At 44.4% G+C, this 20,141-nt stretch overlaps 1 protein-coding gene across 1 annotated transcript in view; it reads right to left on the bottom strand.

Moving 5' to 3' along the window:
• Positions 1-20,141, bottom strand: part of strip1 (striatin interacting protein 1) — a gene marked incomplete at its 5' end in the record, with an annotated part of 196,340 nt that overhangs the window by 127,094 nt on the left and 49,105 nt on the right. The window contains 3 exons of the mRNA XM_043718937.1: positions 7,693-7,875; positions 8,700-8,827; positions 11,444-11,550. Coding sequence (XP_043574872.1) covers positions 7,693-7,875; positions 8,700-8,827; positions 11,444-11,550 — 418 coding nt within the window. The remainder of the gene's footprint in view (positions 1-7,692; positions 7,876-8,699; positions 8,828-11,443; positions 11,551-20,141) is intronic.

Raw genomic sequence — 20,141 nt, 5'->3', positions numbered from 1 at the left:
TCCTGGTAAACCTCCTCTGTACCCGTTCCAGTGCCTCCACATCCTTCCTATAGTATGGCGGCCAAAACTGCACACAATACTCCAGATGCGGCCGCACCAGAGTCTTATACAACTGCAACATGACCTCAGTACTCCGGAACTCAATTCCTCTACCAATAAAAGCTAGTACACCATATGCCTTCTTCACCGCACTATTTACCTGGGTGGCAACTTTCAAAGATCTGTGTACATGTACTTGCACACCAAGATCCCTCTGTTCCTCCACACTGCCAAGAATCCTATCTTTAATCCTATAGTCAGCATTCGAGTTCGACCTTCCAAAATGCATCACTTTGCATTTATCCAGGTTGAACTCCAACTGCCATTTCTCAGCCCAGCTCTGCATCCTGTCTATGTCGCGCTGCAGCCTGCAGTAGCCCTCTATACTCTCGACGACATTTCCAAACTTTGTGTCATCTGCAAATTTACTAACCCACCCCTCTACCTCGTCATCCAAGTCATTTATAAAAACTACAAAGAACAGAGCCCTGCGGGACCCCACTCAACACTGACCTCCAGGCAGAATACTTTCCATCTGTAACACTCTCTGCCTTCTATCAGCCAGCCAATTCTGAATCCAGATAGCCAAAACTCAATGTATCCCATACTTTCTGACCTTATGAATGAGCCTACCAGAGGAACCTTATCGAATGAGGAGAAAGTGAGGTCTGCAGATGCTGGAGATCAGAGATGGAAATGTGTTGCTGGAAAAAGGCAGCATCTAGGGAACAGGAGAATCGACGTTTCGGGCATTAGCCCTTCTTCAGGAACCTTATCGAATGCCTTGGTGAAGTCCATATACACCACATCCACTTAGGATTTCCCTATTACCCTTCTTGAAAAGAGAAACAACATTCGCCTCCTTCCAATCCTCCAGTACGACTCCAGTGGAGAATGAGGAGGCAAAGATCTTATCAGCGACTGAGCAACTTCCTTTCTCACTTCCTGGAGCAGCCTAGGATAAATCTAGTCTGGCCCTGGGGACTTATCAACCTTAATATTTTCCAAAATTTCTAGCACATCAACTTCATCAATCTTGATCTGGTCAAGGCTGTGTCCCAGCTTCTCTAAGTTCTCATTCACAACAAGGTCCCTTTACTTGGTGAAAACTGAAGCAAAAACCTCATTTAGGGCTTCCCCTATCTGCTCAGAATCCACACACAAGTTCCCTCCGCTATCCCTGATCGGCCCTATCTTCTCCCTGATCATTCTTGTATTCCTCACGTACGAGTAAAATGCCTTTGGGTTCTCCCAAATCCTTCTTGCCAAGCCTTTTTCGTGCCCTCTCCAGACTCTCCTCAGTCCATTTCTGAGCTGCTTTCTAGTAAGCCTGTAATCTTCTAGATCCTCGCTTCCTCCACCTTATGTAAGCTGCCTTCTTCCTTTTGACAAGAAGCTCTTTTGTTTTCGTCATCCAAGGTTCCTTAATCCTACTCCTTCTCACCTGTCTTAGAGGAACAAATTTATGCATCACTCGCAACAACTGCTCCTTAAATAGTCTCTAAATGTCTGCTGTGCCCTTTCTGTGGAGCAATTGCTTCCAGTCTGTACTTCCCAACTCCTGTCTGATAGCATCATAATTTCCTTTTCCCCAATTAAATCTCTTCCTTCAGTAACTGCTCCTTTCTCTCTCCAAGGCTATGGTAAATGTGAGGCAGTTGTGATCACTGTCACCAAAGTGTTCTCCCACCGCGAAATCTGACACCTGTCCTGGCTCGTTGCCGAGCACCAAATCCAAAACGGCCTCTCCCCGCATCGATCTGTCTACATACTGAGTAAGGAAACCCTCCTGAACACACCTAACAAAAACGGCTCCATCCAAACCATCTGCACTAAGGAGGTTCCAGTCAATATTGGGAAAGTTGAAGTCACCCATAACAACCACTCTGCTACTTCTGCATTTTTCCAGAATCTACCCTCCTATGAGATCTTCAATCTCTCTCCTGCTATTAGGTGGTCTGTAGAAAACCCCCAATGTGATGGCTGTTCCCCTGCTGATCCTAGCTTCCACCCATGTTGACTCAGTAGACAAACCTTTCTCGACAACCTTCATTTCTGTAGCTGTGATGCACTCTCTGATTAGCAATGCTACACCCCCTCCTCTTTTTCCATCCTCCCTGTTCTTTTTAAAACTTCTAAACCCTGGGACATCAAGCAACTATTCCTGCCCTTGTGGAACCCACATCTCCATTATGGCCACAACATTATAGCCCCAAGTGGTGATCCATGTTCTAATTTAGTCACTCTTATTCCAGACACTCCTTGTATTAAAGCAGACACACTTTAACTGATCCCTTTGTTTCATCGCATGAGAAAACTTGCTGATAGATTCAATACATCCTGTCACTGCCCCATCTGCAACTAACCCCATATCAGACATGTGGTTCTGATTCCCACCCCCCTGCCAAACTAGTTTAAAACCTCCCGAATCACACGAACAAATCTCCCACCCAGGACATTTGTACCCCTCCAGTTCAGGTGCAACCCGTCCTTCATGCTTGGTCACCTTCTCAAAAATCTCAATGGAGGTTTGTGAGACACTACCTGCCCTTGACAAATCCATACCTGAAATCAAATTGTTGCTTGCTAGATAATAATAAATCTTATCTCTTCTAATTCTTTCTTACAACAGAAGTAAGGCTCACTGGTCTATAATTACCTGGGTCATCTCGACTGCCCTTCTTGAACAAGGGCACAACATTTGCAATCCTCCACACCTCTGGTACTAAACCTATAGACAATGACGACTCAAAGATCAAAGCCAAAGGCTCTACTATCTCCTCTCTAGCTTCCCAATGAATCCTCGGACAAATTCCATCCAGCCCAGGTGACTTGTCTACTTTCACTTCTTCTAGAATTGACAACACCTCTTCGTGGCTAACCTCAATCTTTTCTAGTCTAATGTCTCATATATCATTCTTCTCCTCTACAATATTCTCCTTTTCCTGAGTGAAAACCGATGAGGACTGTTCGTTTAGCACCTCTCCGATCTCCACAGGGTCTACACTCAACCTCCCACTTGTCTTTGACTGGCCCTATTCCTACCCTAGTCATCCTTTTATTCCTCACATACATATAGAAGGCTTTAGGGTCCTCCTTTATTCTATTTGCTAAAGACTGCTCGTGTCCTCTCTTTGCTCTTAACTCTCTCTTTAAATCCTTCCTAGCTGATCTGTAACTCTCCATCACCTCATCTGAACCATCTTGTCTCATCAACACATAAGCCTCCTTCTTCCGCTTAACAAAAGATGCAATTTCTGTAGTAAACCATGGTTCCCTTACCTTATCACTTCCTCCCTGCCTGACAGGGACATACCTATCAAGGACATGCAATACCCCGTTCCTTAAACCAGCTCCACATTCCCATTGTCTGCATCCCCTGCATTTTGCTACCCCATTCTATGCATCCTAATTCTTGCCTAATTGCCTTATAATTGCCCTTGCCTCATCGATAACTCTTGACCTGTGGCATGTACCTATCCCTTTCCATCACTAAACTAAACATAACTGAATCATGGTCACTCTCTCCAAAGTGCTCACCTACAACTAAATCAAACACCTGGCCTGATTCATTACCAAGCACCAGACCCAGTGTGGCCTCCCATCTTGTCGGCCCTTTGGCAAACTATGTCAGGAAACCCTTCTGTACACATTGGACAAAAACTGATCCATCCGACGTACAAGAGTTATACCATTTCTAATCAATGTTGGGGAAGTTAAAGTCCCCCATAATGACCACCCTGTTCCTTTCACTCCTACAGTGGGCGGCACGGTGGCAAAGTGGTTAGCACTGCTGCCTCATAGCGCCAGAGACCCGGGTTCAATTCCCGCCTCAGGCGACTGACTGTGTGAAGTTTGCACGTTCTCCCCGTGTCTGCGTTGGTTTCCTCCGGGTGCTCTGGTTTCCTCCCACAGTCCAAAGATGTGCAGGTCAGGTGAATTGGCCATGCTAAATTGCCCGTAGTGTTAGCTAAGGGGTAAATGTAGGGGGTATGGGTGGGTTACGCTTCGGCGGGGTCGGTGTGGACTTGTTGGGCCGAAGGGCCTGTTTCCAACACTGTAATGTAATGTAATCTAATCTAATCTAATCTACCCAGAATAATTTTGCTAATCCTCTCTTCCATCACCTTGGAGCTCTGCGGAGGCCTACAAAAAACTCCAAACAATGTGACTTCTCCTCTCCTGTTTTTAACCTCAACCCACACTACCTCAGTAGACGAGTCCTCATCAAAAGTTCTTTCAGCTACCGTTATACTATCCTTGACGAACAAGGCCATACCTCCCCCTCTTTTACCATCTTGCCTGTTCTTAATGAAAGACCTAAACCCTGGAAACTGCAACATCTATTCCTCACCCTGCTCTATCCATGTCTCCGAAACGGCCACAACATCGAAGTCCCAGGTATTTATCCATGCTGCAAGCTTACCGACCTTATTTTGGATACTTCTGGCGTTGAAGTTGACAGATTTCTGACACTAAGGCTCAGACAGGAAGGGGAGAAAATAGAAAAGCGCTAGTGGTAGGGGACTCAACAGTAAGACCGATTGACAGAAGATTTTGTGGTCAGGAATGGGACTCCTGGAAAGTATGTTGCTTCCCCGGTGCCTGGATCCAGGATGTCGCCGATTGGGTATACAGGATTTTGAAGGGGGGAGGGTGAGCAGCCAGCAATCATGGTACATATTGGCACCAATGATATAGCCAGGAAAGGGATTAAGGATCTGAAAAGTGACTACAGAGTGCTAGGTTGAAAGCTGAAGAGCAGGACGAGTAGAATAGTGATCTCAGGATTGCTACCGGTGCCACGAGACAGTGAGGTAAGGAACAGTCAGCAAGTGCAGCTTAACACGTGGTTGCGAGGCTGATGCAGGAGGGAGGGCTTCAGATACTTAGATCAGATGAAAGACTCAACAAACAATCCAGGTCTTTTTCAATGTATAATTTCAGTTACATCACACTATAAATTTTTGCTATAAATTCTGTGTCTTACAGTTGTGTCCTCCACAACCACCTGATGAAGGAGCGGCGCTCCAAAAGCTAGTGCTTCCAATTAAATCTGTTGGACGATAACCTGGTGCTGTGTGATTTTTAACTATGGTGTTTTGGCTTTCGTTAACGGGGGAGCAAGCTTAAGAGCCATGAGGTTTTGCTGCAGCTCCACAAGACCTTGGAGAGACCACACTTGGAATATTGTGTCCAGTTCTGGTCATCCTAATATAGGAAAGACACGGAGGCTTTGGAGAGGGTGCAAAGAAGGTTTACTAGGATGTTGCCTGGACTGGAGGACTTGTCTTGCAAAGAGAGGTTGACTAAGCTCAGACTTTTTCCTCTGGAGAGGAGGAGGAAGAGAGGTCACTTGAATGAAGTATACAAGATAATGAGAGGCATAGATACAGTCGATAGCCACAGACTTTTCCCCAGGCAAGATTGACTGGCACAAGGGTTCATAGTTTTAAGATGTTAGGAGGAAGGTATAGAGGAGACCTCAGAGGTAGGTTCTTTACGCAGAGAGTTGTGAATGCGCGGAATGCATTGCCGGCTGTGGTGGTGGAAGCGGAGTCATTAGGGACATTTAAGCGACTGCTGGACATGCACATTGATAGCAGTGAATTGAGGGGGGCGTAGGTTAGGTTATTTATTTTATATTACAAATACAGAGGAACCTCGATTATGTGAATACCAATTATCTGAAAATCAGATTATCTGAAGGAGATCTCGAGGTCCCGATGGCAATATTACATCAAAGACGTGTTCCCAACAGTGATCATGGGGGGCAGTATTGAGGGCAATTTTTTCATAGAGGGTGATGCATGTATAAAACGAGCTACCAGAGGAGATGGTAGAGGTGGGTATAATTGCAACATTTTAAAAGACATTTGGACAGGAATAGATTAAATTAGATTACCTACAGTGTAGAAACAGGTGCTTCGGCCCAACAAGTCCACACCGACCCTCCAAAGAGTAACCTACCCAGATCCATTTCCATCTAACTAATGCACCTAACACTATGGGCAATTTAGCATGGTCAATTCACCTGACCTGCATATCTTCGGATTATGGGAGGAAACCGGAACACCCAGAGAAAACCCCCACAGACATGGGGAGAATGTGCAAAGTCCACACAGACAGTTGCCTGAGGTGGGAATCAAACCCAGGTCTCTGGCGCTGTGAGACAGCAGTGCTAACCACTGAGCCACCATGCTACCCCTCTTCAACTCTGATCTCCAGCACCTGCAGTCCTCACTTTCTCCCAGATGAAATGGAGCCAGGCACACTTAAAGATGGATCCTGCAGGAGTTGTAGCCAGGGCTCTGTCAGCAGGGGACCAAGTACAGACAGAGAGGCATGAAACACTCAACAGCTACTCCCTGACAGACAGGAACCAGTACGTGCTTCAGTCACAGCAAACATCCAGGCCTCCAGAGCCACAGCCAATTTCCAGTTTCCTTCCTTAACTATACCGACTATCTGAAAGTGCAAGGGTCACAACGGAGAGTGAGTCAAGACTGTAGCCCTAACAAACCTGCTGAGATCCTGGAGCTGCTTGGCAACGTGACCTGGGACAAGAATATAATCAGTATTATTCCCTGCCATCTAGATGTTGGCAACTGCAATGGATAAGGAGCCCAAAAAGCTATTGGGAGGTTTCAGCATAGCCCAAGGCGATAACCTGCCTAACACCCAGCCATGTGCTACCCAAGAAACCAGTTATGCCAACAAGGAGACCGGATGAGCTGGAACAGCAATACAGGAGAGACACCTGAAATTAAAGGTGCAGCTCCTTACAGATTCTGTCTCCTGCCCCTATGGTGCATCCAAACAAAATACAAGAGGCAGATCTTCCTTGAATTATTTTTGCCTCTGGCATTAAGTTTTCAGGTTCTGGATTAGTGGTGCTGGAAGAGCACAGCAGTTCAGGCAGCATCCGAGGAGCAGTAAAATCGACGTTTCGGGGAAAAGCCCTTCATCAGGAATACAGGCAGAGTTATCTCTCCACCCTTCAGGCTCTCTGCCTGTATTCCTGATGAAGGGCTTTTGCCCGAAACGTCGATTTTACTGCTCCTCGGATGCTGCCTGAACTGCTGTGCTCTTCCAGCACCCACTAATCCAGAATCTGGTTTCCAGCATCTGCAGTCATTGTTTTTACCTTTATTAAGTTTTCAGGGGCTACTTCTAATGTTTCCATGGTAAATTTGTATCTGTTCCCATACATTTTAAATCCTGCAAGACAAGCACACAAGGAGAAGGGAATAAATGGTTGTGATGGTTGAGAAAGAAGAGAGGTGGCTCAAGTAGAGTATGAACGTTGATATGGTCTGGTTAGGCCAAACGGCCCGTTTCTGTGCCAGTAGTCCTATGTGACCCTTTATAAACTACTCCACCAACCTCCATCATCCATTCATGCTTAAAGGAGCCAAGGCACAATGGAGAACACTCTTCATGCAAGGAAAGACACATTAGAACATTTTCTAAATGCCAAGAGATGAGAAACCATGGAGGAGAAATAAAATTGGGGTGCCCAAAGAAGATTTTCTTTCTGATAGTCACATTGGAAATAAATGAAAATACAAGAATTTTGCTTGTGCAAATATCTGTGCAAGCAAATCATCAGTATTAATGGCACCCGATTTGGTCAATGCATGTCACTCTCACCTTGTGCTCTCGGCGAGCCCGTTTCTGCTGCTGCTCTATTAGGTCAGAGGCAGATGCTGGTGGTGAGGCAGCTCTCATGTTACGGATCACTTTGATGCTGTCTTCAGGGAGTGGTGGCAGACCAAGTGCCTCACGTTTCTTCACTTTAAGAACCTGCAAGTCTTCAAAGCCTCCTAGCGATAGCTATTAAGGAGCCAAGTAACACTGAATTAAAGATCTAAGGAGGATGAACTATTTGCGCAACACTAAAATGCTAATATAAACTTGTGTTCATACTCACTGATTTTGGAATTTTAATATGGAGCCGCTGGTGTTTGACTGGGGGGGGATAAAGTCAGAAATCACACGACACCAGCTTATAGTTCAACAGGTTTATTTGAAATCACAACCATCTTACCATTATCTCTCTGCCTATGCATTCTGTGCCTGTGCTTCCCTCCACTTGACCTGAAGGAGCAGTGCTCCGAAAGTTTGTGATTTCAAATAAATCTGTCGGTCTATAAGCAGATGTTGTGTAACTTCCGACTTTGGAATTTCAAACATGCGCAAAGGGAACATCTCACATACAAATGAGATGGTTTGGTGCATTTTCTAATCTATGAATATTAACCCAATAATCACTGGCAACCTGACATCTTACTCAAGTGCATTTGCCAAAACAGGATGCTCAACTTTCCAGGATAATACAAATGCCTCTAATTCAACACCCACTTGCCTGACAGGTCAACGAGAGTTCATAGATAATAAAACAGTAACAAGAATCATAATATTATTGCATTGCAGCTCACAGTCTGTGACCAATTTTAATGCTCTTGTTGGTTGATGAAACTAATTCGAAGCAAATATGGATTAAAATGAGGACATGTTTCTGACTTTATGCAATAGACTTTCCACCTAAACCACAAAAAGTTGCCATTTTTTTCTTAACAAATGTAAAGCACAAACAAACCTCTTTAAATCACAAATACTAGTGATGAAAACAAATCTCCTATTTTACTAAAACTCACCAATACAGTTTTCCAAAGCAACAAGAGAACCTTCTTCATAGGGAAATGGGGAGCATGACCACTGCAGAATTTGGTCACCATCCCAAATAGCATAACTGAAAATGGTTCATTGTTGTACAGGGATACACCTTGGGAAAAGAAAAAGGCAATGTTATGTATTTGTACAAAGACAAATCTGAAACAAGCACAATAATGGAGAAACTCAATTGGTCTGGCAGCATCTGTGGAAATAGAAACAGATTTAACTTAAAGTCCACTTTATCAGAACTTTGTGGAGATTCTGTGGTCAGTTTTCACATGAGCCCTGATTAATGCATACCTATCTTTAGGCTGCTTTCCAGAAATCCAGACTTCAATGAGCTATAAATTCCTCCAACTAAACACTGGTTGCACATTATTTTCTATGACTGACTTTTGACTTTCAATTTGCATATATTTGACACGTTTCCATTCTCAACTGAGCCTCAGAAAAGATTTACAAGGATGTTGCCAGGATTGGAGGATCTGAGCTACAGGGAGAGGCTGAACAGACTGGGGCTGTTTTCCCTGGAGCGTCGGAGGCTGAGGGGTGACCTTATAGAGGTTTACAAAATTATGAGGGGCATGGATAGGATAAATAGACAAGGTCTTTTCCCTGGGGTGGGGGAGTCCAGAACTAGAGGGCATAGGTTTAGAGTGAGAGGGGAAAGATATGAGAGAGAAGTAAGGGGCAACTTTTTCACACAGAGGGTGGTACGTTTATGAAATGAGCTGCCAGAGGATGTGGTGGAGGCTGGTACAATTGCAACATTTAAGAGGCATTTGGATGGGTATATGAATAGGAAGGGTTTGGAGGGATATGGGCCGGGTGCTGGTAGGTGGAACTAGATTGGGTTGGGATATCTGGTCGGCATGGACGGGTTGGACCGAAGGGTCTGTTTACATGCTGTACATCTCTATGACTCAGGCAAAACCCAGATATTTGGCAACTTTGACATTCTGTTCATGAGAGAAACGTCTGATCACATCTACGTATATTGTCGCCAATGTAAACGTCGGCTTCAAAACACTACCCTCACAACACCCTTGTGTCTTGAACCATTTGGGCCCCACGGTTTCCCTATGCGACTTCACCACCCTGTTGATCTTCAGGTACTCCTTAAAACAGATGTTTAATTAGGCTGCACTCGTTGACTCCAAGCAGTATTTGCATTAGCAGTGACATCGCTCATGCAGTAACTCTGAGCAACAAATGCAAACTAATGACAGTTTTTTTTTTGGAAAGTACATTGGGTAAGAGAAATAAAGTATAAAAACAAAAGTAAACTTATTTTAGTTTTTAAGTGTCTGCTTAAATAGTGTACACACATTCTATGCATGGTTGGCAATCATGGTAGGTGTTGGTTTTACTTAACCTTTTAATCTTTCATGATACCTCCTTATTTGGCTTAGCAGCTTATTTTTTTTCTAACCATGTTACAGAAATACTGCAGAATTTTTTAACGCTAAAAACACTGGATAAATACATTAATCCAGTAATGGGGAAGCTAGAAAACTTGAATTTTACATTGTGTAATTAAGTCATAATGTACAAATTAATCAAGTTTAGAGACAATTATTATTTTCTATGGTCATCTGAATATGAACCAAAGCAATTTACGTATTCAGGTTGGGCCTTGTCTCACGCAGTGTTTATTTAACCTGGAGAGAGTGATAGCATACTTGTATAAAATACATGAAAGCTCAACCCTGATATAAAATAGGATTCTGTTGTTTTGTCCATTAGTCATGCTGTTTGCCAAATCAATGGAAGACACTCTAACCAAATGGTCAATGCAAAATACTCAGGACTTAGTGGACTAAATATTTCACTGTACTCAATGTATCTACATGGATTCCAATTCATAACACTACACAAATGCTAGCATTTTCAATTTTTCCTGCACATTTTTGGGCATTTGTAAATAATTTTCTTGAAATTAGATAAACTGATCTTTGTACTTAATAAGCATTCACAAGAATTTCTGCAAATCTAAAACTAGGGCCATAATAAATGTAGTCAAAAATAAATGAAATGAAAGATACAGTAGAATTTTGTTTACCCAGAGTGATGAGAACACAGAACTCACCAGCACAAGGAATAACTGAAGCAAATTCAGTGTATTCATTCAAGGGAAGCTGAAATATAAGGTACACTGATTGCAATAGGTGAAGTATAATGGGAAAAGCTTCATGTAAAAAAGATGCAGGTAATAAGCAGCTAGGATAATTGAGGAGAAAGTGAGGACTGCAGATGCTGGAGATCAGAGCCGAAAATGTGTTGCTGGAAAAGCGCAGCAGGTCAGGCAGCATCGAAGGAGCAAGAGAATCGACGTTTCGGGCATGAGCCCTTCTTCAGGGCTTTCCTGAAGAAGGGCTCATGCCCGAAACGTCGATTCTCCTGCTCCTTGGATGCTGCCTGACCTACTGCGCTTTTCCAGCAACACGTTTTCAGCTGGGATAATTAACCTACTTCTGTACAATAAGTTCTGTGACAATTATGAATTATTCAGGCTTGATAACAGTAGCACAAGTTAAGTTAAGCCCCATAAGGAGTTGATTTATGGAGCGGAGGGATAGAAAAACAGAGTACGGATAAATGTTAAATATTTCTCTCCCTTCTTAACTTCGAATATTTTGTTGTCTTATGAAATATCATGTATAAAAAACAATTCACTTGTGGTTCCTTTTATTATCAATAAATCTGACAGAACATATCGTCACACCTAGGTCTGTTCTGAAGGTCTCCCTCATTGCCCTCCATTCCAGATTATCCTCTTCTGTTTCCTGACGGATTGTCTCCACCATCAGGTACATTATGTTCAGTAGCACTCTGAGAAACAGGAATTTATAGTTAACAAAGGAATGTCATGAATATATTAGACATGAGTTGACTAATGCAGGACTCATGATGCAGAGCAGGGTAAATACACTGACATAACATCACCAAATAGCAAGCAAGCAATTATCAGACATTTATGACACAGCAAAAAGCCCTTGGCCCATTGTTTGTCAGTCAAGACCCTAAACAAGCCTCTAAATGAGATTTTTCTAATCCCATTTTCCAGTACAAGGCCCATAGCCTTGTATGCCTTTGCACTGCAATTGTACATCTAAATGCTAATTGCCGAAAATAATTGTGAAAAGATCAGTTGGTTTTCATCTTAAACTGTGATAGCTTTGCCATATAATTGAGCTCCTCACTCTTGAAACTATATTCCACAAATTCAGAATCACAAATGTCTTACATGAAGGATGAGACTATTTGGCCAATTATGCGTGCACCAGCTCTTTAAAATCAGCATAATTAGCTTGTGCCAATCACTTGCTTTTTTCTCATACTCTTGAACACTATTTTTGTCCAATATAATTGTCCAATATCCCCTTGACTGCCTCCAGTAAACTTGCCTTCATACTTCTAGGCAGTGCATTCTAAATCCTACATACTCGATGAGTAAAAAAGGTTTCTCATATCGCGCATTACAAATCACTTTAAACCTATGCCCTCTCACTCTTGTTCCTTTTACAAATGAGAACAATTTCGCGTATCCACTCTATCCAGCCTGCTCATATTTGAAATCAGATATCAGATTTTCTCTGAACACTTTCTCTCCAAGGAGAATAGTCCTATCTTCTCTAATCTATACACATCACAGAAGTTTCTCATCCCAAGATCATTCTCATCAATCACAACTGTAATAATGAGGATTATTTTCCAATCTTCACTATACATCGGTGAGGTGGCAGAGAAGTGGAAGAATGCAAATATAGTTCCATTGTTTAAAAAGGCTACAAAGGAAATACCAAATAACTATATTTGGAGTGCCGTCTCTAGCGGTGTTCCGCAAGGATCTGTTTTGGGACCATTGCTGTTTGTCATTTTTATAAATGACCTGGAAGAGGGGTTAGAAGGTTGGGTGAGAAAGTTTGCGGATGATACGAAAGTCGGAGAAGTTGTTGACAGTGAGGAAGGATGTGGCAGGTTACAGCAGGATATAGAGAAGCTGCAGAGCTGGGCAGAAAGGTGGCAAATGGAATTCAATGTAGCTAAGTGGGAGGAATAACAAAAAGATGGGGTACTGGGCTAATGGTCGGATACTTGGTAGTGTGGATGAGCAGAGGGATCTTGGTGTCCATGTACACAGATCTCTGAAAGTTGCCACCCAGGTAAATAGTGTGGTGAGGAAGGCATATGGCGTACTGGCTTTTATTGGTAGAGGAATTGAGTTCCTGAGTCCTGAGGTCATGATGCAGTTGTATAAGACTCTGGTGCGGCCGCATCTGGAATATTGTGTGCAGTTTTGGTCGCCATACTATAGGAAGGATGTGGAGGCACTGGAACGGGTGCAGAGGAGGTTTACCAGGATGTTGCCTGGTATGGAAGGAAGATCGTATGAGGAAAGACTGAGACACTTGGGGCTGTTTTCATTAGAGAAAAGAAGGTTTAGGGGTGACTTGATTGAGGTGTACAAGATGATTAGGGGGTTATATAGGGTTGACAGTGTGAACCTTTTTCCACATATGGAGTCGGGTATTACAAGGTGGCATAGCTTTAAATTAAGGGGGGGTAGATATAGGACTGAAGTTAGGGGTAGGTACTTCACTCAGCGAGTCGTAAGTTCATGGAATGCCCTGCCAGTAGCAGTGGTGGACTCTCCCTCTTTATGGGCATTTAAGCGGGCATTGGATAGGTATATGGAGGATAGTGGGTTAGTATAGGTTAGGTGGGCTTGGATCGGCGCAACATCGAGGGCCAAAGGGCCTGTACTGCGCTGAATTCTTCTATGTTCTATGTTCTATATGCCAATTATTCTCACTTTGTGGTGGCCAACTATTTAAACTGATTGGGATAAAATGTTACTTAGAAAGGCATGGACTAGTCAAGAATAGTCAGCATGGTTTGTTTCCGAGATTTTGGTAAGGCATTTGACAAGATCCCAAATGGCAGATTGGTCAAGAGTACAAGCCCACAGCATAGAGGGTAATATGTTGAATTGGACCTAAAGTTGGAAACAAAAGGTAATGGTCAATAACTCCCCTTTCAAATGGGAAGTTATTTCACGTCATGTTCCGCAGGTCTCTGTGCTGAGACTCCTTTGTTTGATTTGTACAGTAATAATTAGGACTTGAATGTGGGGGGACAATTGGGAAATTTGCAGATGACACAAACAGCAGCCATGTATTGGATACTGTAGGGGATAGTTGTAAGCTCAGAAATGGCATAAATGGTTTGGAGGAGTGGACAGCAAAATAACTACATGAAAGCCAGTATCTCTCCATCAAGTCACCCTTTATTTACGTGTCCATATATAATGATACTGACCCAGTTAGCTCAGAGCCGAGACTCTTAATAGTGAACAGAATACCTGACATTCCTGTTTATAGCTGTCAGCCAGGACTCCTTAAGTGGACCATGTTTACAGCCCTAATCAGGTCATTCATTCTATAAGATCAACCTGGCTGATTTCGTTCCAATCACGACATCCCTCCCCCTGTAAGTCTTGGACATCGGCCCATTCTTCTCGCACCTTCTCCAGGTGTATTTTCACACCAGGTTTCTCTGATTCTGCCTTGGATACTGGCAACATGTAGCTGACCATAGCTCACGTCTTGGAAGAATTTCCCCTTCTTCTTCGGACAGTAATGGCAGAGGCTGCAACATCTGCCATGTCCATCTCATCCTCAGAGGTTTCTGTGACGCTCAACAAAGGGGGAGAACCGACCTGGTCTGATAGCTTTACTGGATGTTCTGAGGAACAGGTGTGTATCGCTCCTGCCCGGTTTGTAAGGTTACAGCTTTCAGGTGGTCCACATGCTTGGTCAGGACCATCTCTCCTACCCGACTGTTTTACGTCATGGGACCTGGCCTCACATCGACCATGCCTCTTACCTATGCAGGGCCAGTCCAGTGGTTTCAACATCAAACTTCACCTCTTCAAGAAAACGGTCTCTGTCACTTACAGGAGTAATGTATTCACCCTTGGTATTCCTGAGGCCATTTCACCCTCTCCTTGCCAGGTCTAGGAAGATCAAGTTCAACTTGGTGCAGAGTCTGTTCCCCAGAAGCAACTTGGTTGGAGGTGTAGTCCTAAAATTAACAGGAACTGGGACAGCTTGGTATCAAGCGAAGCTGTGGGCTGTTTCTTTAAGCCTGCCTTCAAAGTCTGGACTGTTCTTTTGGCCAGACTACTGGATGACGAATAGCATGGAGCTGTCCTTACATGCCATTCCACTTTAGGAAATACTCAAAGCCCCTGCTGGTAAGTGATCGCCCGCTGTGACCAGTACCGCCAGGAGTCCATGTCCTGCAAAAGATGTTCCTCTCCAGTTGTCCACCGGTGAGCCAACACCACCCAGATACTGTATGGGGAAGCATCAGATGTCAGCACCACACCTCGCTTGGGACCATAATGTGTCAACACCTTAGACTATGGTAGCTGCTTCTTCAGTTCTCTAACAGCTTCGGAATAAATGGTGATTGTAAAATGTTGTCTATCGGCTGCTGGAAAAAGGCACAGCTAATAATACCCCAACAGGCAGTCTTGTATACTGTTACAAAGCCTTACGGGCATTAGTTGCAGCATATCACTGGGAATCCTCATCTATGGGCGGCACGTGGCACAGTGGTTAGCACTGCTGCCTAACAGCACCAGAGACTCGGGTTCAATTCCCACCTCAGGCGACTCTCTGTGTGGAGTTTGCACATTCTCCCAGTGTCTGCGTGGGTTTCCTCCCACAGTCCAAAAATGTGCAGGTTAGGTGAATTGGCCATGTTAAATTGCTCGTAGTGTTAGGGGCAGGGGTAAATGTAGGGGAATGGGTCTGGGTGGGTTACTCTTCGGAGGGTCGGTGTGGACTTGTTGGGCCGAAGGGCCTGTTTCTACACTGTAAGTAATCTAATCTAATCTAATCTAATTGCAATTACAATTACACTTGCCTCATGTCCAGCTTCATGAAGGACAGCACCCCGCCAGCTTTGCATGCAAATGCTCTATGTGAGGAATTGGGTATTTACCCACCTGCAAAATGCGGTTTACCATTCATTTAGAATCCCCACAAACGTAAACTGACCCGTTGAACATCAAAATTAGTATGGCCGATGCCACCCATTCCACACAGGTTTGATGATTTCTTCGCCTTCCAGCTCTTTTGATAGCTCACAGACTTTTCTGAAACCCCCAGATTTTTAATTATGGTTTCACTCAGACAGCAATTTTCCAACTGACAAATGTTGAGCCAATCAGATTGAATCTTTCTCAACCAATTTCACCCCATCAAGCTTTGACCCGGGCCTTATAACTGAACCAGCTGCTTCTCTACAAGACTGGAACTGAAGTTGTACCTTTATTCTGTAGGGATTCTCCAGTATAGGTTTTCAGCCTGGCCAGGGTCTTACACAAACTTAAGGACTGGAGTTCCAGAGCGAATTTTGGTTAAGACTGGTTCTGCAATCACTGATACAGCAGCATCAGATCAACCTTGAAAGACAACTAGGTGATCATTTAAGCAGACTTTTATTTTGATTGGTTCTGATTCGGATTTTGCTAAGCAATTTAACTGTTCCAAACCAGCTGTAGGTGGACCTTCCAGGGTGTGCACTCTCCTGGATACTGGCCAATGGATTCTCTTAGGAGAAAATGAGGACTGCAGATGCTGGAGATCAGAGTTGAAAATGTGTTGCTGGAAAAGTGCAGATCAGGCAGCATCAAAGGAACAGGAGAATCGACATTTCGGGCATAAGCCCTTCTTCAGGAATGAGGAAAGTGTGTCCAGCAGGCTAAGATAAAAGGTAGGGAAGAGGGACTTGGGGGAGGGGCGTTGGAAATGCGATAGGTGGAAGGAGGTCAAGGTGAGGGTGATAGGCCGGAGTGTCCAAGGACCTGCATGTCCTTGGTGGAGTGGGAGGGGGAGTTGAAGTGTTGAGCCACGGGGTGGTTGGGTTGGTTGGTCCGGGTGTCCCAGAGGTGTTCTCTGAAACGTTCCGCAAGTGGGCAGCCTGTCTCCCCAATATAGAGGAGGCCACATCGGGTGCAGCGGACGCAGTAAATGATGTGTGTGGAGGTGCAGGTGAATTTGTGGAGGATATGGAAGTATCCCTTGGGGCCTTGGAGGGAAGTAAGGGGGAAGGTGTGGGCGCAAGTGGAGGTTGTGGACCTGACGAGGGAGTCACGGAGGGAGTGGTCTTTTCAGAACGCTGATAGGGGAGGGGAGGGAAATATATCCCTGGTGATGGGGTCCGTTTGGAGGTGGCGGAAATGATGGCGGTTGATACGCTGTATATGGAGGTTGGTGGGGTGGTAGGTGAGGACCAGTGGGGTTCTTTCCTGGTGGCGGTTGGAGGGACGGGGCTCAAGGGCGGAGGAGCGGGAAATGGAGGAGATGCGGTGGAGGGCATCATCGACCACGTCTGGGGGGATATTGTGGTCTTTGAAGAAGGTGGCCATCTGGGTTGTACGGTTCTGGAACTGGTCCTCCTGGGAGCAGATGCGGCGGAGACGAAGGAATTGGGGATCAGAGGGGATGTGAGGAAATATGTTTTTATACAGAGGGTGGTAAGTGTCTGGAATTTGCTGCCTGGAGTTGGAAGAGGAGTTAGAAACCCGAATGTTTTTAAAAGCATCTGGATCTGCACTTTAAGTGTTCTAAGCTGCATTGTTGTGGATCATGCACAGGAGGATGCGATTAGAAAGGGCACCTGGGTGACTTTAGGTCAGCATGGACATGATGGGCCAAATTGTCCCTTCTGTGTTGTATAATTTCTATGGTTCTATTGGTCCAATTAGGTGCATAATACAACCGCTGAGATTTAATAAGCTCAATATCCTTCCTTGCACTTGTACTCTGTACCCTGATTAATAAAACCAGGAAACTGAATGCTTTACTTACTGTAACTGGTGCTCTCTCTATCTGCCCTGTTACCTTCAATGGTCTGTGTGCATATACATCCAGATTCCTATGCTCCTGAACCCTTTTAGAATTGTACCTATTTTATAGAGGAACCTCAATTATCCAAAGGACACAGGCGGGGAATATTTTGACTGTTTACATAATCGGATGCCAGATAACACAATTTAGCCAAGCATCAAGACCTTGCGATCTTGTTCGGATAATCGAATGCTGGATAATCGAGGTTCCTCTGTATATTGTCGTTCAATGTTCTTCTGATCAAAGTATATCATCTCATAATTTTCTGCACTGAAGCTCACCTATGATTTATTAGACAATTTTCCCAAATCGTTATAAATCATCCTTTTTAAGTTCAATAGAACATAGAACATTACAGCGCAGTACAGGCCCTTCTGCCCTCAATGTTGCGCCGTCTTGTCATACTAATCTGAAGCCCATCCCACCTACACTATTCCATGTACGTCCATTTGTCTGTCCAATGACGACTTAAATGCACTCAAACTTGGCGAATCTACTACCAATGCAGGCAAAGCATTCCATACCCTTACTACTCTCTAAGTAAAGAAACTACCTCTGACATCTGTCTTATACCGATCTCCCCTCACTTTAAAGTTGTGTCCCCTCGTGTTTGCCGTCCCCATACTTGGAAAAAGGCTCTCCCTGTCCACCCTATCTAACCCTCTGATTATCTTGTATGTCTCTATTAAGTCACCTCTCAACCTTCTCCTCTCTAACGAGAACAGCCTCAAGGCCCTCAGCCTTTCCTCGTAAGACAATCCTTCCATACCAGGCAACATCCTAGTAAATCTCCTCTACACCCTTTCCAAAGCTTCCACGTCCTTCTTATAAATGCGGTGACCAGAACTGTACACAATACTCCAAGTGTGGTCATACCAGAGTTTTGTACTGCTGCAGCATAACCTCCTGGTTCTGGAACTCAATCCCTCTATTAATAAAGGCCAAAACACTGTATACCTTCTTAACAACCCTGTCAATCTGGGTGGCAACTTTCAGGGATCTGTGTACATGGACACCGAGATCTCTCTGCTCATCTGCACTCCCAAGAATCCTACCATTAGCCCAGTACTTTGCATTCCGATTACTCTGGCCAAAGTGTATCACCTCACACTTGTCCACATTAAACTCCATTTGCCACCTCTCAGCCCAACTCTGCATCCTATCTATGTCTCTCTGCAACCTAGTACATCCTTCGTCACTATACTCAACTCCATCGACCTTAGTGTTGTCCACAAATTTACTAACCCACTCTTCTAAGCCCTCATCCAGGTCATTTATAAAAATGACGAACAACAGTGGAGCCAACACCGACCCTTGCGGTACACCACTAGTAACTGGACACCAAGATGAACATGTTTCATCAACTACAACCCTCTGTATTCTTTCAACAAGCCAATTACTAATCCAAACTGCTGTGTCTCCCACAATCCCATTCCTCCGCATTTTGTATAATAGCCTACTGTGGGGAACCTTATCGAACGCCTTGCTGAAATCCATATACACCACATCAACCGGTTTACTCTCATCTACCTGTTTGATCACTTTGTCAAAAAACTCAATAAGATTCGTTAGGCACGACCTACCCTTCACAAAACCATGCTGACTGTCCCTGATCAGATTATTCTTTTCCAGATGGTTATAAATCCTATCTCTTATGACCTTTTCCAACACTTTACCAACAATTGAAGTGAGACTCACTGGTCTGTAATTACCAGGGTTGTCTCTACTACCCTTTTTGAACAAAGGAACCACATTTGCTTTCCTCCAGTCCTCAGGCACTATTCCGGTAGACAATGATGATTTGAAGATCAATGCCAAAGACTCGGCAGTCTCTTCCCTTGCTTCCTAGAGGATCCTAGGATAGATCCCATCCGGCCCAGGGGACTTGTCTATTTTCACATTTTGCAGTATTTCTAATACCTGTTCCTTGTGAACCTCAATCTCTTCTAGTCTAGATTCAAGTATCTCTGTATCTTCCTCACCAACATTTTCATTTTCAATCTGATTGTGGACATAGATACCACTATTACGCGTGGGAACACCTCCCACCTTGTACATGGAAGGTACTCATGTGACTCCGCCAACGTTGTCTATCTCATATGTTGCAGGCAAGGATGCCCCGAGGCATGGTACATTGGGGAAACCGAGCAAGGCTACGACCTACGACAACGGATGAATGGGCACCGCACAACAATCAACAGACAGGAGGGTTCCCTCCCAGTTGGGGAACACTTCAGTGGTCCAGGATGTTCAGCATCGGACTTCGGGTGACCATCCTCCAAGGTGGACTTCGGGACAGGCAGCAAAGAAAAGTGGCCGAGCAGAGGCTGATAGCTAAGTTCGGTACCCATAGGGAGGGCCTCAAGCTGGACCTTGGGTTCATGTCACATTACAGGTGATTACCATTGCACTACACAGACAGACAGACAGACAGACAGACACACACGGACCCAGGTACACACAGACACATACACACACACACACACACACACACACCCT

The sequence above is a fragment of the Chiloscyllium plagiosum genome, chromosome 28, assembly GCF_004010195.1.
Source record: "Chiloscyllium plagiosum isolate BGI_BamShark_2017 chromosome 28, ASM401019v2, whole genome shotgun sequence".
NCBI lineage: Eukaryota > Metazoa > Chordata > Chondrichthyes > Orectolobiformes > Hemiscylliidae > Chiloscyllium > Chiloscyllium plagiosum.
Note: the sequence above shows the minus strand (reverse complement) of the source record. Positions and strands in the feature narration are given on the sequence as shown.